At 47.9% G+C, this 21,121-nt stretch overlaps 3 protein-coding genes across 37 annotated transcripts in view; 1 reads left to right on the top strand and 2 right to left on the bottom strand.

The window, feature by feature from the left end:
* Positions 1-13,594, bottom strand: part of EWSR1 (EWS RNA binding protein 1) — a gene marked incomplete at its 3' end in the record, with an annotated part of 31,277 nt that extends 17,683 nt beyond the window's left edge. For 3 of the 9 annotated variants that reach the window (XM_084798702.1, XM_084798704.1, XM_084798709.1), the window contains exons 1-5: positions 13,490-13,594; positions 8,434-8,470; positions 8,248-8,299; positions 5,223-5,349; positions 4,854-4,871 (exon numbers count right to left, since the gene is read on the bottom strand). In XM_084798702.1, the coding sequence (XP_084654828.1) occupies positions 4,854-4,871; positions 5,223-5,349; positions 8,248-8,299; positions 8,434-8,470; positions 13,490-13,502 (247 nt within the window). In that variant the 5' untranslated portion in view covers positions 13,503-13,594. The remainder of the gene's footprint in view (positions 1-4,853; positions 4,872-5,222; positions 5,350-8,247; positions 8,300-8,433; positions 8,471-13,489) is intronic. The other 6 variants (XM_084798707.1, XM_084798708.1, XM_084798710.1 and 3 more) reach the window with 3 other exon arrangements.
* A 27-nt stretch (positions 13,595-13,621) lies between these two features.
* Positions 13,622-20,183, top strand: RHBDD3 (rhomboid domain containing 3). 16 transcript variants are annotated; one of them, XM_084798755.1, is made up of 10 exons: positions 13,898-14,092; positions 14,304-14,460; positions 14,569-14,761; positions 14,911-15,115; positions 16,928-17,085; positions 17,247-17,436; positions 18,115-18,498; positions 19,248-19,410; positions 19,514-19,783; positions 19,866-20,183. In XM_084798755.1, the coding sequence occupies exons 5-10, from the start codon at positions 17,050-17,052 to the stop codon at positions 20,041-20,043; spliced, it is 1,221 nt and encodes a 406-aa protein (XP_084654881.1). In that variant the 5' UTR covers positions 13,898-14,092; positions 14,304-14,460; positions 14,569-14,761; positions 14,911-15,115; positions 16,928-17,049; the 3' UTR covers positions 20,044-20,183. The 16 variants fall into 16 exon arrangements, with proteins under 16 accessions (XP_084654877.1, XP_084654870.1, XP_084654869.1 ...); XM_084798754.1 differs by having other exon boundaries at positions 14,895-15,115; XM_084798751.1 differs by lacking the exons at positions 13,898-14,092; positions 14,569-14,761 and adding an exon at positions 13,622-13,760 and having other exon boundaries at positions 14,895-15,115.
* A 150-nt stretch (positions 20,184-20,333) lies between these two features.
* The window catches only part of EMID1 (EMI domain containing 1), a 52,426-nt gene continuing 51,638 nt past the window's right edge, over positions 20,334-21,121 (bottom strand). For 11 of the 12 annotated variants that reach the window (XM_084798727.1, XM_084798721.1, XM_084798718.1 and 8 more), the window contains one exon: positions 20,334-21,120. In XM_084798727.1, the coding sequence (XP_084654853.1) occupies positions 20,993-21,120 (128 nt within the window). In that variant the 3' untranslated portion in view covers positions 20,334-20,992. The remainder of the gene's footprint in view (position 21,121) is intronic. The other variant, XR_014782534.1, reaches the window with a different exon arrangement.

The following is a 21,121-nucleotide window of genomic DNA, read 5'->3' as shown; positions in this document are numbered from 1 at the left end:
AACAAAGGAGAATTGGATCAGATTCCAGGTCTTCTCCGTCAGAATGATATCTTGTCATTTATCAGCAAAACAACGTATACACTCAACACTTTAAAGCATCACAAAATTGAATACCTATATTATTCTTATAGGAAAAGTAGCAACAAAAGAGAATTTAAATTATTTTCCCCCCTTTTTTGGTTTTTCAAGACAGGATTTCTGTGTAGCCTAGGCTGTTCTAGACTCGCTTTGTAGACCAGGCTGGCCTTGAACTCACAGCAATCCACCTGCCTCTGCCTTCCAAATGCTGGGATTAAAGGCATATGCCACCACGCCCAGCTTTTTTTACCACATTCATTTACTTATTAAGTGTATGCACATGGGGACTCACCATGGCATATGTATGGAAACACAGGACAAATTTTGGGAGTTGGTTCTCTGCTTCCACTACGAGGATTTTGGTCATCAAGTTTGTCACCAAGTGCTGAGCCATCTCACTGACCCAAAGTACTTGAGGTCTTAAGTACCGCTTTCAAAATGTATTTGAGACAGGTGAAGGGAGTTTATTGTTTTCACAGAGGTCTCATACAGCCTAGATTGGCCTCAAATCCCTTAGGCAGCAGAAGATAACCTTCAATTTCTGATCCCCTCGTCAAGCCTCCAGCCTTGGGAACACAGGCACCACGCCACACCCGGATTATGTGGTGCTGGAAAACCTAGGGCTCCATGAACACTAGGCAAGAACTACCTACTAAGCTATATTCCCTACCCCAAGAAAGAACATTCTATACAAAAGTCGCCATGGAAAACAGGCTTCTTTCTGCCCCTACGTGAATGAAGGAGACAGGAGACAATGTTGGCTTTTGCTGATTATAAAGCCATCATTTCAACTAACTAAAAATAAATTAAAACCTCTGAAAACAAGAATTAAGATGTTCCAGAAAGGGAGGTAAAGGCAAATAGCAGCACTAGATTATGCAGTAAAGTCTGCCACTTAGCACAAGTTGTCACACCTTTCCTGGACCTAGGCTCTTTGTCTTCTTCACAATCAACAGGCACAAGGACTCGACGCACTAAAAAAGCCTGGCTCAGATGCTTAGATCCACAAAGAACCTAAGTTCACACACACACACAAAAGTATTCTCTAGGGCTGGAGTCATACGGCTCAGAGGTTAAGAACACTGGCTGCTCTTCCCAAGGTCCTGAGTTCAATTCCTCACAACCATGTGGTAGCCCATAACCATCTAAAATGAGATCTGGGGCCCTCTTCTGGTGTGCAGAACATTGTGTACATGTGATAAATAAATAATATCTAAAAAAAATCCCAACATTCTGGAATCACAAATTCCAAACCAATCTGACCTACACAGGAGCATCTTGTTACACTCACTTGCTACCCGCCCCAAACCCAGGTGGGCAGCAGTGGTAGCACACACTTTTAATCCCTGCATTTGGGGGGGAGGTGGGGGAAGAAGCAGGTAGATTTCTAAATTTGAGAGCAGCCTGGTCTACAGAATGAGTTCTACGACAGCCAGGGCTGCTACATAGAGAAATCCTGTCTTGAAACAAACAAACAAACACAAAACAAAACCAATAAAACAAAAACAAAAACAAAAACAAAAAACCAACCTAAACAAACCAAACAGAAAAAACAAACCAAACAACATCAACAAAATCAGCAGGCAGCCTGGTGTGGTGGTGCAGGGCTTTACTCCCATCACTAGGGAGGCAGAAGCAGGCAGATCTTTGTGAGTTCAAGGACAGCCAGGGATATTACACAGAGAAACTCTGACTAAAAAAACAACAAAACCCAACAACAACAACAACAACAACAACAACAACAACAACAAAAGAGCCGGGAGTGGTGATGCCTTTAATCCCAGCACTCGGAGGCAGAGGCAGATAGATTGCTGTGAGCTCGAGGCAAGTCTGGTGTATAAAGTGAGTCTAGGACAGCCAAGGCTACACAGAGAAACCCTGTCTCACAAAACAAACAAAACAAACAAACAAACAAAAAACTCCAGCTGGGTAACAGTGGCACAAGCCTTTAATCACAGCATTCCAGAGGCAGAGGCAGGCGGAGCTCTGTGAAATTTGAGGCCAGCCTGGGCTGTTACACAGAGAAACCCTGGTCTTGAAATAACAAGCCAAAACCTTCCAACAAAAACAGGATTTTCCAAAGATCCTGAGTTCAATTCCCAGCAACCACATGGTGACTCACAACCATCTATAATGAATCTAATGCAGGCACATACGCAGGCAGAACACTGTATATGTAATAAATAAATCTTAAAAAACAAACAAACAAACAAACAAACAACACACACACACTCTCTCTCAAAGAGAGCTCAAGAACCAGTATCATTAAATTGCCTAAGCTTACCTGCAATCCCTTGTTTTTCACTTTAATTGCCAGATTTCCAGGATTACAGACATACACCACCACGACTAGCTTCAAGTTCCTACAACTTGCTATGTGGCTGGAAATGGCCTTGAACTCACACAGACAAGCCTGTCTCTTGCCTCCCAAGTACTAGGATTAAAGATTAAAGGCCTGTGCTAGCACATCTGGCATAACTTCTTTTTCAATTTAAAGTATCACTTGTTGTAGCACATTCCACTCTTCTCAAACATTCAAAGATTATAAAATTATATACAAAGGCAGTTTCCCATCTGAACTGGTGAAAACATATTTCACAAAAGAACTCTAAAACAAGTGAGTTGGCATGTTGTTCACTTGAAATGGGATTTTTTTGTTTTATAGTGTTGGGTAGGTATAGAACCCAAAGCCTCACATACATGGTAACAAAGCAATGAGCAACACCTCCAGCCCTATTTATTTTTAAGTTCTTCGCAAAGCTCTAAAGTTAACCATACACAGCACACATTTAAACTACAATTAAAGTCCATCTGTCCAATTAATCTTTGTAAGGTCTTCCCCTACTTGTAAGATTCACCAAAGTCAAACAAAATCAAACTGATCAAGACAGTAACTTTTATCTCTAAACTGCAGTGTTGTAGTAATCGTACAGGAACAGATACTGGGTTAATAAGCAGTCTTTTAATTTATCTGTAGCACCCACATAAGGAGCCAAGCAAAATGAAAGAAAACAAACAAAAAACCAGAACAGTGACAAGAGACTAAAAGCACATTTATGTGATTTCTTCAAAGCAAAGAGTGGTAAGAAACACTGCACAAAGAAATTTTGTTTACAGTGAACAGTAGAAATTTCAGCTTAAGAATGTTCGAATTGCCAAGCGTGGTGGTGCACACTAATCTCAGCGCACAGGAGAGGCAGAGGTAGTTGATCGGTGAGTTCGAGGCAGCCTGATCTACAGGAATACCCCCCCCCCCCAATCAACTGAACCATGTATGTAAGATGCATATGTAGTTATAGCACCTTTCTTCTGGAGCTTCATTTAGAATCCTAGAAGAAAACAGTGTATTTCTATGCATTCCCTCTGACTTTTAGCTGTGAAGGCAGTAAGGGTACCGCAAAGTGTGCCTAATCCTGCTTCCTATCCATTGGCTCTTACTTAAAACCATAAGGGTTAACTTTGATTGCTGTAGTCTACAAGTAGTTGGCAGGCATGAGGTATGAGACGTGCTTACAATCACTTAGTGTGCACAAACTCCTTATTACCATGAAACATGAACCCCTGACTCAAAGCCACCCTTTTTTGCTTACAATGCTCCACACTTTCTAAGCTCACAATCAGGACTGAACTCTGTCCCCACTCCCAGGGTGGAGGGTTTCAAGACAGGGCATCTCTGTGCAGCCCTGGCTATCCTTGAACTCAGAGAGCAACCTGTCTCTCTCTGCCTCCTGAGTGCTGGGATTAAAGGTGTGAGTGCCTAGACCTTCGTCTCTTGATTTAAAAAAAAAAAAAATCACTTTCAACCAGGCAGTGGTGGCGCACGCCTTTAATCCCAGCACTCAGAGGCAGAGGCAGGTGGATCTCTGTCACTTAAAGGCCAGCCTGGTCTACAAAGTGAGTCCAGGACAGCCAGGGCTACAGAGAGACCCTGTCTCGAAAAAACAAAACAAAAAAAAAACCCTCACTTTCTTATGATTGTGGGTTAGGGATAGCAAAAGCTAGATCTAAGTCATGATGCTCTAAATCTACAGTCCTAGTTCCTCCCCACACCTGTACTAGGTTAGATAAAAATTCCTACAGTCATTAAGATAGGCTAGCAAGTTCTTCCCATGAAACCCATGACAATGAGATACACGCCATGTATTTTTCCTATAACCAATATAATCTGGAGAAGTTCAGATAGTTGGGCGATGAAGTCTTTCCATCTCTATCACTTTCTTATATCATACAGCACTCTGCAGGCAAAAATTATCACATTTCCACATGTTCCATATAATATATGGACCAGTTTCTCTTTTTAGTGTCTTGGAATGCTATTTATGTTAAAAACACTATGGATTTAAAAAATTATTAACACTTAAAACAGAAAATGGATTAAGACAATTCATAACACTCAAACAGAAAATAAAAGTGCCTGTGCTATATAGAACAGACAAACATGTACATGCAGGGTGGCAGTCTGTTCCCTTAAATAAATTTAATCATGCAATCCAGTCTTCGGGGAGCAAGGAGAGTCAGTTGGAGTAATACCTTTGGGAAGGCAAATAACTATTATTAAGGTTTGACCAAAGTGAAGTTCAATAGTAAAACCTTCCCCAAATTATAAGGGCATGGATCTGCAAATGGTATCTGAAGCAGTTTTTTTCATTAGCACCTTTGTGTATGATGTTAGAAAGTCTGGAGTTTAAACAAATGAAAACACCTAAGGGTTAACATTACAGGGTAAGACAAGATGGAAAGCATTTCCCATGCAAGAATGAGCAGGATAGTCAAACCTGTACTGGTCCCTTCTACTGTGGAAAGCACAAAACAAAAAGTAGAGGGTACACTATCAGATGAAGCAAACAGATATGAAAACCATCTTGATTTTTAAACAGCTCAACTTAAAAGGCTCATTCTTAGCATTAGCACAATATTTTACATTAGTTCAATTTTGTTGTGTATTACAGTGTATAAGTTTAGTGTCTTTCTCTTTTAGAACTTATTCCACCCACACTATATTGGATAGTCTGCAAGCAGAATTAAGAGCAAGGAAAAATAAAACAACTTCCTAGAATAAAAGATCCCCAGATGTCAATGTACAGACCAGTCCTTTGAGCAAATCCCCTTTCATTATCACCTCGTCTCTTGAAGGCTGGCCTTACCAGTGGGAGGCTGTCCATAAGAAGTCGCATATGCAGTCTGCCCGTAGGTGGCAGTGGTCTGAGCCTGGGTATAGCTGACATCAGTAGGCTGTCCATAGGTTCCATAGCTTTGCTGCCCATATGCCTGCTCCAAAGAAATGCATACAGTAGCTTCACAAGAGAACTTATGTAACTTAGCAAACTAATGAACTGACTTATTAGTTCATAAACTGGAGAATCAAAGTAGAAAATAATGCTTTCTGGTATAAAAATTACAAGAACAAAGACATAAAAACAAGTCAAATTAGCTTAAAAACTATGAACGTTTATACAAGTTTGTTTATGTTTTGGTAAACCTAGAAACAAAAAAGCTCTTTAAAAACTTAGGCAAAATCTCAGTTAACCAAGAGATTTTTAAAATGCCCTCAGCCAGGCACAGAGTACAAATCAAGTCCAGGACAGCCAAGGCTACACAGAGAAACCCTGTCTGGAAAAACCAAAACCAAAATGCCCTCAAGAGCAATATGGACACAAGTACGTAACTTGGCAGCACAAAATGAACAAAGAAGGATAATGGAAGATTTAGTCAGCTATCTTGCCAGATTTGAGAACCAAATTTTTAGCATGACACAAAAATAAAACCTATTAACTCTCCTTTAAGAAAATGAACCAGGGTGGCTGGGCGTAGTGGCGCACGCCTGTAATCCCAGCACTCAGGAGGCAGAGAGAGGCAGGCGATTGATGTGAGTTTGAGGCCAGCCTGGTCTACAAAGAGAGTTCCAGGACAGCCTTACACAGAGAAACCCTGCCTCGAACAACAAACATACAAAACAAAATCAAAAAAAGGAAATTAACTAGGCCAAGCAGTGGTGGTGCATGCCTTTAATCCCAGCACTCAGGAGGCAGAGGTAAATTGAAGGCCAGCCTGGTCTACAGAGTAAGTTTCAGAACAGCCAAGGCTACACAGAGAAACTCCATCTTGAAAGACAAAACAAAAACCAAAACAACAACAAAAAACCAAAACAAAAAACCCCAAACAAACAAAAACAAAACAAAACAAAACACCCAGAGCACTTCATGTTTGCTTATGATTGTTGGTATATCAAGATTATGGTTTTTAAACTTGAACATCAACACATTTAAAATCAGATAAGGAATAAGCTGTTCTTTCAGATGTTAACATGTTTGTATTATAGATTAATTTGAAAGGCCAACTAAAAGTAAAACCTACCAGAAACATGACTTCCTGCCTGTCTTAGAATTAAGAGTTTCTTGTTCTTTAAAAAAATACTGTGTAGTCGTGGCCTGAAACTTGCTATGTAAATCAGGCTGTCCTCAAAAATCAGAGGCCACTTGCCTCTGTCTCCTGGCCACGGAATTAAAGTATAAGTTACTACACCCAGCTAAGGTAATTAATTCTTGATAACTTTCTGGAATACGTCATCTTTGGCTTTTTGATATGTTGGTGACTGGAGCCAACATATCACAAAATCTACCAATGATTACATTTCCAATTCCTGATCAATTTTCACCCCTCAATTATTTCTTGTACACATTCTATCACTGATTAAGTATTTAATTGCTAATTTAATGGGTGGAAGATCACACATATACCATGGTATGTATGTGCGAGTCCGAGGACAATTTTTTTTTTTTTTTTTTTTTTTTTGGTTTTTCGAGACAGAGTCTCTCTGTGTAGCCTTGGCTGTCCTGGACTCACTTTGTAGACCAGGCTGGCCTCGAACTCACAGCGATTCGCCTGCCTCTGCCTCCCGAGTGCTGGGATTAAAGGCGTGCGCCACCACGCCCGGCCCCCAGAGGACAATTTTTAGGAGTTGGTTCTCATACATGTGGGACTTGGGGATCAAACTCAGGTTGTCAGGCTGGGTGGCAACAACAGTTTTTTCAGGCCATCTCTCTAGTCACTGGCCTAGGTCTTTAAACATAGACTTACATATTGGCAAAAGCTGAGACACTGAATTTCTTTTCTTTTCTTTCTTTCTTTTTTTTTTTTTGATTTTTCAAGACAGGGTTTCTCAGTGTAGACATGGCTGTCCTGGACTCACTTTGTAGACCAAGCTGGCCGTGAACTCACAGAGATCCGCCTGCTTCTGCCTCCTGAGTACTGGGATTAAGGCGTGTGCCACCACACCCAACTGAGAAACTAATTTTCAAAGCTGATTGGTTGCACATTAACTAGTGCAAGTTATGTAATAGCTATGCAGTACAATTTTTCCATCTGCAAAAGGTGGGGCTGGAGAGATGGCTCAGCAGTTAAGAGCACCGTCTGCTCTTCCAAAGGTCCTGAGTTCAATTCCCAGCAACCACATGGTGGCTCACAACCATCTGTAATGAGATCCGGTGCCTTCTGGTGGTGGGCAGGCACACATGTGGGCAGAATACTGTATAAATAATAAATAAAAAAATCTTAGGGAAAAAAAAAAAGGACCTAATATGGGAGAGGAGAGATGGCTCAGTGATTAAGAGCATTGGCTGCTCTTCCAGTTGATCCTGGTTCAATTCCCAGCACCCACATGGCAGCTCACAACTGGCCTGTAACTCAAATTCCAGTGCACCCAACTCTCTCTCTCTCACACACAAATGTACATAAAAACAATTTTTTTAGAAGTCCTATTATGATCTTCCTTTGAAGAACAATGATGATTAAATTAAGAATAAAATATGTAGAAAGATCAAGACTGCAGTGAAGTAGTTACTGTTAGCCTAAAAAGTTTAAAAAGCCCATTTCCAGGTTTTAAATGTTTTCACTTAAAATCCTCATTCTGAAAGATTAAAATTCTTGAGTTTTTAGCCAGGTGTGGTGATGTACACCTTTAATCCCAGCACTCGGGAGGCAGAAGCAGGCGGAGCTCTGTGAGTTTGAGGTCGGCCTGGTCTACACATTAAGTCCAGGACAGCTGAGCCTTCACAGAGAGACCCTGTCTCAGGGGTGGGGGTGAGATCTGCTAGCTACTGTTTCAGTGGCCAACTGAAATATCTCTGTAGATTTGACTACACATGCCTGCATCCTTGTCTTTGGGATTACCTGGGTAGTCTGCGCATATCCTTGAGTTGGCTGGGCGGTATAAGCACTGTAGCTGCAGAAAGAATTAAACACAAGAATTGAATACAGAACACAGTGACTGTATTACTATAACCTTTACAATTACAGAAGGTGTCATATTCTAAAACATTAACCAAAGAAAAGTATTGTTGCAGAAGGCTGACTTACCCCTGCTGGGCTGCAGCTTGGCTGTAGGTACTATAATCTAGAAGAAACAAGGGGAAAAAAATTAGACCAGTGAAGAAAGGGGAGACAGATGGAATTCAGGCAGTAATAATTCTCATGTGTTTAGAGTAGACCTACACACAGTCGCAGGTCCCCGTCAGCATATAACATCTCTCAACACCAAACCAATTAAGTTAAGCCAGTAAAATACACAAAGTCTGAACATGGCTGCTAGCTGATGAGGTCAAGATCAATTGAGTTAGCAGGAATGCCTTACATACATATGCTGCATATTCTCATGACCATAAACATCTCAACCACCAGCTAGCAATTCAAAGATGTGATCATTATCTTAAGGTTAATAGAAACCAAGACCACAGAACAGCACCAGCCTTAATGTCATATAAATAAATGGTCCTTCCCTAAAACTCAGGGAGTCATTAGTTTCTGCTACCCACCTTCCACTCCGGGTCTAAAGGTATGCACTACCATGACCAGTATTTTGTTGTCTTAATACAAGGTCTCTACACAGCCTCCAACTCAGAGATTCACTTGCCTCTGCCTCCCAGTGCTGGAATGACACGAGTGAGCTACTATGTCTTTATCACTTTAAGACCAACCACAATTCCTGAGAACAGTTAACAGTGAAATAGAATGATATAAAACATGACTGACAGTTATTTCTAAAAAGGGCTGATTTTTATTTTTATATTTTGGTTTTTCAAGACAGGGTAGCCTTGCCTCCCAAGTGCTGGGACTAAAGGTGTCTGCCACCACGCCCAACCCCTAAAAAGGGCTTATTGTCACAGTCATATCTTCATGTCACAGAGGGCTAGAATAGAACCCCAGTGAAAAGCCGGGCGTGGTGGCGCACGCCTTTAATCCCAGCACTCGGGAGGCAGAGGCAGGCGGATCGCTGTGAGTTCGAGGCCAGCCTGGTCTACAAAGTCAGTCCAGGACAGCCAAGGCTACACAGAGAAACCCTGTCTCGAAAAACCAAAAAAAAAAAAAAAAAAAAAAAAAAAAAAAAAAAAAAAAAGAACCCCAGTGAAGCCAAAGTAAAGGATGGGAGTATCTGAGTGGCCGCTGTACACTCTTACTCCCATGCCTATAACCTGGCCCTGTGGATGCCCTGGGTTCCAACTCCAGAAGCATGCACACACAACCGAAACCAGCTAATAGAATTGTGAAAACTGGCAAGGAGTAAAAAGCACTTAGTGGGTCTAGGGAAAAAATTACTCTAGATTCATTATTGCCATTCTTAAAAGCCTAAAGTGATTTCAACTTTAACAACAACGCCAAAAGCTGGGCTTAGAGGCATATGCCACTGCACTGGGCTTTGGGTATTATTTTTATTAAAGGCAGAGCAATTAAAAAATAATTCTACCAGATTATTTTCTCTCTACAAGAATACCCATCTTGTTTGGTGTTAAAGACAGTACTGCCATTAAGACAGAACAAAAGGGGCCTTTCTTTTCCCATCAGAAAGTAGTCCCCCATCCAAAAGCAACAGTTTTTTTATGGAGTCTTGCTCACTGCACGCAATCCAAAGCCTACTTCACAATCCCCTGGCCCAGCCAACAGTACTTTCCTGAACTCATCCTCTACCACCCCCACCTGGTTTTTCCAAGATAAGGTTTGTCTGTGCAGCCCTGGCTGTTCTGGGCTCAAACTCACCCAAGATCTTCCTGCTGCTGACTCCCAAGTATGGGACTAAAGGGCTTTGTCAATACCACCTGGCCTGAACTCATCTCTTAAAAGTTGACTATGCAGGTATGGTGGGCACAGTGGTGCACACCTTTAATCCCAGCCCTCAGGAGGCAGAGGCAGGTAGATCTCTTGCGTTCAAGACTAGCCTCTACAGAGTTCCAGGACACTCAGGGCTTTAAACAGAGAAATCCTGTCTTGAAAAACAAAAACAACAACAAAAAAGTTGACTGTCTTTCTACTTTTCTGCACCTCGTGTGACTACTTTACTTCCCTACAGCCTTAAATTCAGAGCCCCGAATATCACTGAACTGCCCAAAAGACATGTACAACAGAAAAACAACAAACCATCCTGAAGCATTTTTCCTTTTTCTTTTAGTTTTTCAAGTCAGGGTTTCTCTGTGTAGCCTGGGCTGTCCTGAACTCACTTTGTAGACCAGGCTGGCCTCAAACTCTCAGTGATTAAAGGCATGTACCACCATGCCTGGCTATCCTGAAGCATTTTCAATAATGTTACATATTTTTGGGCTTTCTGAGACAAGAGTCTGACTACTTTAATCTCAGCACTCAGGAGGCAGAGACAGGTGGATCTGAGTTTAAGGCCAGCCTGGTCTACAAGGCAAGTTACACAGAGAAACCCATCTCAAAAACAGCTTACTACTTAGCTGGCTGACCTTAACTAGTCATGTACACCAGACTAACCTCAAACTTGCTACAGACCCTATAAGGAAGGCACTCTCTACAACAACTTAAAAGAAATTACGGGTGTGTACCACCATGTCTACTTTGGCCTCGAACTCACAGAAATCCTGCCTCTGCCTCCTTAGCGCTGTGTGGGATTAAAGGCGTGGGCCACCACCTTCACTTCCTTCCATGTAGCATTTGTAAAATAACCAACAAAGCATCTAAGCCCAGATACCGAAACCTACATTTTGTTGAGGTTTCTGTGTAATAAATGATTTTTGAGTAACCAGAATTCAAGTTCAATGTTTACAAAAGGCTTACACAAGAGAGGTTATGTAAAATGGGCAATGCTGATACAGAACAGCTACCCACCTCAGATCAGTGTAAAGCAGAAGGCTAAGAAAAGCATTCACTACCACCACACCACTTCCGCCCTCCCCAAACTCAATCCTAACACAGGGCATAAGCCTCCTTCAGTCTCAGACATGACACTAAATAGCCAGATAATTTAACAATTGGAAAAACAAGTTTTTAAATGCCCAAATATGCAGTTAAAGACTTCATTTAGGTGGGGCATGGTGGTGCACACCTTTAATCCCAGCACTCTGGAGGCAGAGGCAGGTGGATCCCTGAGTACAAGGCCAGCCTGGTGGTCTACAAAGCAAGTCTAGGGCAGCCAGAGCTGTTACACAGAAAAATCCTGTCTAGAAAAACCAGAAAGACTTCAATTAAAAGGGGGGGGGGGGAAGCAGCCAGGTGTGGTGGCAATGGCTTACTTCAGAGCAGTCATAGCCAAGCTGAAAAGATTTGGAGGGTTAGGCTACATCAAAGCCACCAAGAGTAACTATTAGGACTGTTAGCTTTAAGAACTGAAGGGCTCCAAGAAAGCTGTTTTTGAGGCAGTTTCTCTGTGTAACTCTGGCTGTCCTGGAATTTACTCGGTAGACCAGGCTGGCCTTGAACTCAGAGATGCCTGTCTTTCCCCACTGTCAAGAGAACGTTTAAAAGGTCAAACTAGAGTAGTAAATAAGGTTCCCTCAGCAGGGCCGGGACCGCGGGTACAGTTGACAATGCTTTTAGCTCGAATTTGGTTTATGGTGGTTGTTAGCAGAGTTTGAACAAAGATGACTAAAGAAAGTGGCAATGAAAAAAAAAAGAAAAAGAAAAAAAGTGGCAATGATGCATCAAGCAAAAAACCTGCAGTTGCCACTGTGGGCTTCAGGGGCTAAGATTAAGGCAGAAGGACCACCAAAGAAACCATTTCCCACTAGGAAATACATTGGCTGTAGTATCTCAGGCTCGGCTTAGAGGTACTCTAGGTAGCCCGCTATCAAAACTCAGCATTTACCTGTTTACTGACTACATCGTTGGCGCCATCAAATTGTGATGCTGGAAGCTTTTCTAAGCACAAATGAAGGACCCAGAGCTTTTCCTGTCTTCCCCCTCGAATTCTCCTACTGCCTCCAAGGCCACACGTTATCAGACCCCAGATTCCTCCAGAGGCAAAAAACAAAACAAAAAAACCACACACAAATCCCGCCACCATGCCACTTAACTGCTGGTGAAGACTCATTGGCTCGTTAAGGACCACAACATCTATCACATCTTAGCGTTCCGCCGCGGACTTTCAAAGTCGGCTATGGGTCTCTCTACCCTGCCCTCAATAGGGCCAAAAAGTAAATAAACCAGGTAGCTTAACGAACAGGCCTACGGAAACGGTGCAGGCCGAGGTTTTCTGCTTCTCCTAGATCAAAGATGCTAGAAATTTCTTTCTGGAGAGCCTCTTAATTCCCGGGTCCTGACGGACCTTGTTACACAACCGATCCCCCGCGCCGTTTGCTGAGAAACGGACCCTGGGAAAGCCACTGCGCTTTTTTGGGTAGGAAAGGAGGTGGAGTTAACACAGGATAAAAAAGCCAAGCCTCCATGTGGGGAGACGGTAGATTTGGGGGAACCCATTAATGTCCAAAGGCGGAGCAGGCAGCACACGCTGGCCTTGAGGCTGGGGGGGAGCCCTCCAGGAGGCAGCTTCGTGGCGCCGGACCGGGCCTGGAGGATAATGGGGAGGTTCTTACTCAAAAGCGGGCGCCCCTCAGCCTACACACTCGCAACGCCTTTTTGTTTTATTTATTCGCTTTTTATCGGAGTTTCTAGACAAGAAACACTTGCCCTCAGGCTAGCAATGGGAGGGGAAGTGACCCGGTGGGGGGCAACCGGCCGCGGATGCTCGAGCCGCCATCCGACACCCCGCCTCACGCGCCTTTCGGGGTTGCTTGGGCTCCAGGCCCGGCCGCGGTCCCCGTTGGGCCTCCGGAGGCCGCAGGCCCCGCCCACGTGGCGGGAGGCCGGGAGCACCGGCACCGACAACCGCCACACAAAAGGAGGCCAAGGCGGGCCCCCCCGCACGCCCCAGCTACCGCGAGGCCCTCGCGCGCGCAGCGCGGGCGCCGGAAGATTCCAGAACCAGCCCGCCCGGTGGGGGGAGGGGAAGGGAACGCGGACCACCCCCTCCCCCTCTTCCCCCCGGAGCTCGTCGGGCCCCGGCGGGGAACTCCCAACCCCTTCTCAGCAAATCCACTCAGTCATCCCCGCCACCCCCAGAGACGAGCGACCCCCAGTTTGGGTGCCCCAGCCGCCGCCGGCGCGACCACGATCCCACTCCACTTACCCGTGGACGCCATTTTCTCTCCTTCCTCCTCGTTCTCTCAACGTCCGTCTCCCTCTCGCGTTTTCCCCCCCCCTAGGCGCCGCACTGCGCAGGCGCGAAACCCGCAACCTCGGACGCTACCATAGGGCCGGGCCACGGGGGTGGGCCAAGAGGAACGAGCCGCTGCTTAGCGAGCTCTTGGCTCCCGAAACCGTTGACCCGATCCTCTCTCTACAGAACCGGACGTGACGCGCGGGCTACAGAGGCACCTCAGGCGCCAGCGCGCTAGGGAGTGAGTGTCACCAGCAAACCAAAGGGACCGTCTCAGCGCGAGGCTCCGGGGCTTGGAATGGTTACGCCCGCCGGCTCTAGGGACCGTCTCTAAAGAGTCTACCCTGGAGGGAGGACGGAGGCTGGCGGGAGGGCTGGGGGAGGGGCGGGGAAGGGATCCCGGCCTGGAACAACTGCTGACTAATCGGCGGGCGGGATCACGCGCCCGTGTGTGTGTGTGTGTCTGTGTGTGTGTGTGTGTGCGCGCGTCGTGGGTTTAGGGCACCTAGGTCTTGGCCCGGAGCTGGCGGCCCGATTTCCAGGCGAGCCGCCCCCCCAACCCGGTTTTCCAGGGTAGGAGGGGGCGGGCGGGCGGGGGGTGGGGGGAGGCGTGCTTCTCGGTACCTTGGACGCGTGGTCCGAGCGGGCGGGCGGGCCTGAGAGGGAACTGAGGTCCGTCGGCTTGGGAGGGAAAGCCCGGAATGGCGCGCCCGACCCCAATAACGGTCGGAGTTGAGAAGCCCTATCTATCATCATCCCTCAATCGATACCCTTGTTCTAACAGAAAAGAGAACCCAGGCCCGAGAAACTGAGCACTTTCCCCCCAAAGTTACAAAGCTGAATTCGACCTAGACCCCGGGACTCCCCCCACCTGTGCACCACCCGGAAGCATCTTCCCTGTCCTTGACTTTCCATTCTGCCCTCCTGGCTTCCTAGTTAAGGTAGGCAGGGTATGATGGTGCATAGTTCTGGAAGCCTCTCACCCGGGTCCCCAAGGGGACACTGAGGCCGACTGTTGGAGAGTGAGATGGTTTTTTTTTTTTTTTAAGAGTTAACAGACACAAACAGTATGGCGGGCGAGGACTGAAGAAACCAGGGCCCATGTGGGGGAGACGTAGCCGTGTCACACCTTTTCTGAGGGAGGGAGGAGTTTCACCGCTGGAGCTTATATGGCTGGCGGGAGTCGGGGAGCAGGATGGTGTGGCCACCAATTTCCCGTTTGATGTGAACTGACTTCCTCAGGTGGGCGAGCCAGGCACCCGGAGTCTGTTAGTTAGCGGCTCACAGCATCTCAATAGTGTGCAGTCCGTAAGCGGAAGGGCTGCAGCATGTGTTGCGTTCTAGGAGCAGCAGCTGCGCTCATTGATGCTTACAGGTTCCGTTTTATTCAGTGAAGCTATGGCCGGCGATAGAGGCTCAGTGTTACTGCTTGCCGAGGATGTGTGAGGCCCTGGTTTCCACCCCCACCACCAAGAAAGAGAAGAGGACTCGGGGCCTAGTTCAGTAAGGCCATGGCGCGGTCCCTTAGTGCCCAGGGATGGAATGGTTGTGAGAAACTGCAAGAGGAAGCTTCAATTTAGGTGACCCTGTCTCCAGGTAAGGGTTAAAAATCTACCCGCTTCTCTGAACTTCAACCCAGTACAACAGGTCTTCCCCAGCAGGACCAGGGGCCGTGCTAATATTTCAGTTAATAAATATAAAACCTTGAATATGCGCAAGAAATAGCAGCCTGGTGAAGCTGGAGATGAGAGAGAGCCTCCTTCCGCCATCATGTCAAACCACTTGAGTAAGGGAAAGCCAAACTTTGCTCTCATTAAGATAAAATTCACCATCTAGGAAGGAGTAAGAGACTGCCTATTGAGGGGCGGGAGCAGAGGACATTGCAGGCAGAGATTTCCATGGTTTTCCTATAGGAAACTGGCCTTGGCAAGAGGGTAACTAGAATCCGCTTTCTGCCCTGAATCAGCTCAGAAAGGAGACGAGAGAACTTCTAGGCTGTGGTTGCAGGGCCTGGAGGCAAGCCTGGCTGTGGGGGGAGAGAGGCTTTGCTGTTGTGTGGGCAGGGGGCAACCCTGTTTAGAGGCCAGAGCTTGGACCAGCCGGGCCTTTACTTGGAAACTTGTAAAACCAATGTCGCCCTTAAGCAGTGAGGTGGTTCTCTGGCTCCACTGAGAAAGCTGGAGGCCAAAGCAGGTGCAATGGTACAGATTTGTGACCCAGCACTCAAAGCCTAGGCAGGGACAGGAGAACCTCACAGCCCACGCTAGCTTGGGTCACGTGGTAGTCACGTGGTGAGACTTTGTTTAAAACAAACAAAATTTTAAAAAAGAAAGTTGTGCGCCGCCACCTAGCCCTTTCTCTTACCACCCTGTAAGAAAATGGGTCTTAATCACCATTTCATGCTAGGAAACTGTAGAGGTGACCTTCATTCACATTGTTGTCTCTGTATATTCAATTGTTAATTGCTGAACCCTCAGTGAGATAAGTGCTAACAGACTCAGGTATTGTCATTATTATTGAAGAATCTCCTGTTTCAATGTCATGTAAAATTTGTCTTTCATCATCTCTGATTGTTTAATAAGGAGCTGAATAGCCTATAGTTGGGAGGACTTGTAATGCTAGGAGGGGGGTGTCCCTGGTTGGGGGGGGGGGCAGACACATGACTGGAGATGAGGTTGCCATGCCATGAGGGGAGGAAGAGAGTTGCTTGGAGCATGAGGTAGTCACCATGAGTACAAGATGGTGTACAAGATGAAGCAGAGGTGGCCAGGGCAAGACTAGAGGACTGGTGAGGACAGGGCGTGTGGCTGGGAAGTAGGCCAGGCTGGCCTAGACCAGATGAGAACAGCATAAAATGATGAGAATGTGCCCAGCTATAGTGCTTTAAAGCTTACTATAAATGTCACAGGTCCCCATCTCATTATTGGGAGCTAGAGCGGGTGCAGAAGAAACCTTTAGTTCAACAGAAACCTTGCCCAGGCAGACACTGGAATATCCTTTGCAAAGTGAGGCTAGGGCCACAGTTCTGAATCACTTTGTAAAACTCGGGAGGTAGGAGTCCCGTAGCCTCGCTTTCCACTAACCCCACACTGCTTGTGCCGTTAGTGGGCCTCAGCCCCTTGTTCAAGGGCGCCTGTGGCATCCGTACTCCCCACGGCTAGAAAGGAGGGAGGAAGTGGGAGACTAGAACTGGTCTCGACTTTGCCGTTCCTAAGGGGAATGCACCCCATCTTCTTGGCAGTGAAGGGCCTCAGGTCCAGTTTGGCGTTTTTGGCCCCGTATCTTCCACTAGGACTTCAGTGCCCACCAGACTCTTGTTTTTTGAAACTGGGTCTCATGCCACCCAGGTTGGTTTTTAACTCAGTAACTAGGCAAGAACTCTTAAAGCTTTCTTTTCTCTTTTTCCAGCACTCGGAAGCAAATCCAGGTGCCTGCATCTCTGATGGCCTTGTATTCCTGATCCTCTTGTGTCAGCTCCTGAGTGCTAAGATTACAGGTGTGCACTACCACACTGGCCCCATCAGGACTGAATGCATGGCCCCTGCCCATCCCAGACACATGGGCAGGTAGGAGACAGGTTGGGGCTTGAGGCTGTGATGGCCAAGCTATTGGACCTGTCTCTGCAGGTTCAGTTTCTGCTTCTGTAAAGTAAGGCTTTTGGTAAAGTGAGAGGGAGTTGGATAAAAGCAGCAAAAAATAATTTGCTACTGTTTTTGTCTATCCCCAGCACAGAGCCTCAGGACCACCTTTGACCACCATCAACCAAACTATGCGTGCCTGGGGCCGCCCTGGGCCGCTGTCCCGGGCACTGCCCCTTGCTTCCTCAGTCCTGATGCTGCTGCTGAGCTGCCTGTGGTTACTGGGGGCTGGCCCCAGCCTCACATTGGCTCCAGAGCTGCTAATGGATCCCTGGCAGGGTGAGGACTGGCCGCAAGAATCTTGAGGGAAGCTAGGCACTAACCGGAAGGCCTGAGACCAGTCAGTGGCTTTGGTGTGCATATTGTGGTGGTCATGCAAGGATGGGACACCGTCCTGGGCAGGTTAGCCTTCAGACATGCCCAGCTCATCCACAGTCAAGAAAAAGGGCAGAGGACCCTGCAGGAGGCACGGAAAGTGAGATGGGAAGCTTTGGTAGGAGTTGTGAACGCGTCCTTTTCTGACAGCTTCCCCTGGAAATAAAGACTAAGGTTTCCAGCCAAACATGTACTTCCCACAAACTTCCCTCCAGTTTACATTTTAGGAACGCAAGTGTTCAGAGAGGTGAAGTGATTTTTCTAAGGTCACACAGCTCTGTAGCAGTAGATGGTTCTACTAGACGTTGTGCTGTTAACCCATTGTAAAAGATGGGTAAATGTGACAAATAGCCTCACAGTGCCTGGGATAGAGCACCACTCAGTCTCAATAGTTGGTTGCTGGTGAAAAGACTGCCTGTTGGTTCCTTTTAATACAGCTAGAGAGCAGCTGTGATATTGAAAAGTCATTGGTCCTCTCTACCAGTGATTATCTCTATCCTGGGGGTGGGGGTGGGGGGCCTAAAAGGTGGCCCTAGTAAAGGATAGTCCATCCTTCTGACCTGGCACTCTCCTTGTTCCCAGTGCACCGGCTGCTGACCCATGCTCTGGGCCACACTGCACTGCCGGGCCTGCTCCTGAGCCTGTTACTACTGCCCACTCTGGGCTGGTGGCAGGAGGGCCACCTGGGTACTCTGCGCTTCCTGCACAACTCCACCTTGCTTGCCCTGGCTACCGGGCTGCTGGCTGCGCTGCTGGGAGGCCTCGGGGTGTTCAGTGCAGCTGGAGGCTGTGGATATATGCCTGTCCATCTGGCCATGCTGGCAGGGCACAGTTACTACCCAGGATGGCCTCAGGGGACATTGCCACCATGGCTGCTCCCATGGCTGCTGCTGGCCCTGACCCCGCTGTTGAGCTCTGAGCCACCCTTCCTACAGCTCCTTTGTGGCCTTCTTGCTGGCCTAGCCTGTATCCTTTGCCTGAGCCCAGGGACCACATGGACCTGTGGCTGGGCCCCTGGGGTGTACAAGGGAGTTGTGCCCAAGCAATGCCAGGTGACCGAACATATGCTCCTGACACATCTTCCATTGAGCCGTGCTCTGGGCTGAGGACAGGGCTCATGGCCAAGTGGAGATGTCAGTTACAGACAGAGGACCCCATGGGATGCTTGGGAGAGCTGAAGGGACCCTAAAAGTCTCTAACCTGGATTCTGTGGGAAGGTGGCATCAAAGCTGAGTGGCTTAGCCATAGGCTTAGCTAAGAAGGTGGCTCAGGGTGGGAGTGAGCCTGGGGCTCTCTGGGAACAGAGGGCCAACTCAGGGCCCATGGTATTGATATCTTAAACATAAGCTTTGTTCCCAAGATATGGGAAAAATAGTCACCATACAGGCAGTCACGGGACCATTTCAAAGTGTCTACCTGGCCTGGCCGACGTGGGAGGATCTGTATTGAGGTACACGGGATCTGGGAATAGTGTTATGAGGTCGCTGGGGAAAGTAGGCAAGAGGGTTTGGGGAAGGCATGTCTCGTTCTCCCCTCTGGCTGACTAGTTTGAGGTAGGCAGCTCCCTTTTGTTCTCAGCTTCAGCTGCTGCTGTGGGTGAACATGTCCTGAGGGATGGTTGCAAGGGGAGACGCATGGCAATGCCCGGCATACTCTCTTCCCCCGGTTCATTTCGGTGGTTTTCCTTGACCAGCCGCCCTGCCCTGGGCAGGCAGATGCTGCTGGGGCCTTCCGGTGGCTGGAGCTCTCAGAACGGAGACTGCAGCTGTTACAGGAAGGTGGTTTTTGCAGAACTCTGGCCCGGGGCTGGCCACTGAGGCTCCTTCCCACCCCAGGCAGTCTAGCTGAACTGCCTGTCACTTACCCTGCTGGAGTGAGGTGAGGGTGATGCGGGGGGGGGGGGGGGGGGGGGGCTCAGCATTGGACGGTAGAAATTGTGGCAGTGGCTGGCAGCCCAGGCCATCTACCTCTGTCCCTACAGGCCTGCCACCCTTGGACCTCCTTACCTGGATTTACCAAGCTCCTGGGCTCACAGTGATGGCTCTGCCCAGCCCCCACCAGGCCTGCCATGGAAGGACTCAGAGAGGGGCTTGGACTGGGCTGGGTTCAGCTTTGCTCCAGGAACACCAATGTGGGCAGCCCTAGACGAGCAAATGCTACAGGAGGGGATCCAGGCCTCGCTTCTTGATGCGTCAGTCCAGGGTCCTCAGAACCCACAGTGGTTGCCCAAGTCCTCTGTGTCTTCTCTACGGTAAGACGGGGCAGGCAGGAGTGCAGCCTCCTGAGGTGGGAGCCATGCTGCCTGACATCTCTTCCTTGTCCCTACCTCCCAGGCTGCAGCAGCTCCAGCACATGGGATTCCCCACTGAGCAGGCTGCAGTGGCCTTGGCAGCTACAGGGCGTGTGGAAGGCGCAGTGTCGCTGCTGGTTGAAGGGCTAGTGGATACTGAGCCCCTCGTGACTGAGGGAAGGAGTGGTCCTGCCCACTGCAAGGACACTGGGCCCTCATAGTCCAAGGGTAGGCCTGGTCTGAGTCCTTGCCCTGGCTACCGAGGGCGTGGTGGGGTCTTGAAAGCATCCCTGGGAGCAGGAGTAGCCCCCAGCTTGCTGCCCTGGTACTTTGTAAGAATAAAAGCTGATTTGTTTTCCAACCAGGCCTCCTGAGTGGCTCTTGCCGTGTTCGGATCTTCTGTGTTGGCACCAGGGAGGATGAAGGAGTGAGCAAGCAGTGAATGAGTGGCTGATGGCAAAGGGTGACTCCTGGTGTCTAGGACCACAGGGCTCCTGTCCCAATATCCTCAGCCTAGGTGGACCCTTCCGGCAGCCCTGCGCAGCATATAGAGAGCAAGCTGGGTAGGGCCGGGGGGGGGGGGGGCGTTTATTGTCCAGTACATAGCAATCCTTGGCATCTGCAGACGATGCTTGGAGTAAGGGTCCCTTCTACACAGCCCATCCCCCTATGGGACACTTGGGGGAGCGGGGGCTTGGGGTAGAACTGATGTAAGAAGCACCAACCATTCAGTCAGGGATTCCGCAGCTGGACTCGGGTGGAAATTCAGCACCAGGAAACAGGAGGAGCACACAGGGTTCCCTCAGGTTTTGCAGGAGTGGAACTGATACTTCTGCTCCCATCCTTACATGTCCACAGGCCCAGGCAGAGTCCCTGGTCCCTTCCTTAGACAGCTAAGGTGACTAGAAGCCTTGTACCCCCTCCCACCCCCTTCAAGGCCTTCTCACCCCATTTCACAGAGGTAAATAGGCCAGGTGCAAGGGAGCCCTGACTTTTTGAAGCCCAATCCCTGCTTAGTCTGTCGTAGATAGGCAGCTGTCACTGAGCCTGCCTACCCCAAGGCCAAGATGGCACAGGAGTCCCTGAGGATATTAATAAATAGGGACGGGCAGTCTCTGGAGGCAGCTGGCCAAGTGCAGACTAGAGGAGGAAGCCTGGTGCGGAGCCCTCTCAGCCCCTCTCGTTGTGTCTCCTGGGGGTCACGATCTGGTAGTTTGTTCGGTGTCCTCCCCTCTTTCCTCGAAGGAGGCTGGGGGCCCCCATGTCATCAGGACCTGTCCCGGATCCCAGTTCTGGTTC

Source organism: Acomys minous, assembly GCF_964271855.1.
Source record: "Acomys minous genome assembly, chromosome: 10".
Taxonomy (NCBI): domain Eukaryota; kingdom Metazoa; phylum Chordata; class Mammalia; order Rodentia; family Muridae; genus Acomys; species Acomys minous.
The sequence above is the reverse complement of the archived record's forward strand: the minus strand, read 5'-3'. Positions and strand labels throughout refer to the sequence as shown.

Bases quoted from the DNA above. Each gene is read 5' to 3' on its own strand.
- RHBDD3 (XM_084798751.1), top strand. From the start codon at position 17,050: ATGCATGGCCCCTGCCCATCCCAGACACATGGGCAG. The intron at 17,086-17,246 runs GTAGGAGACAGG...GTCTATCCCCAG, and splicing joins CATCCCAGACACATGGGCAG to CACAGAGCCTCAGGACCACC. The intron at 17,437-18,114 runs GTGAGGACTGGC...CCTTGTTCCCAG, and splicing joins GCTAATGGATCCCTGGCAGG to TGCACCGGCTGCTGACCCAT.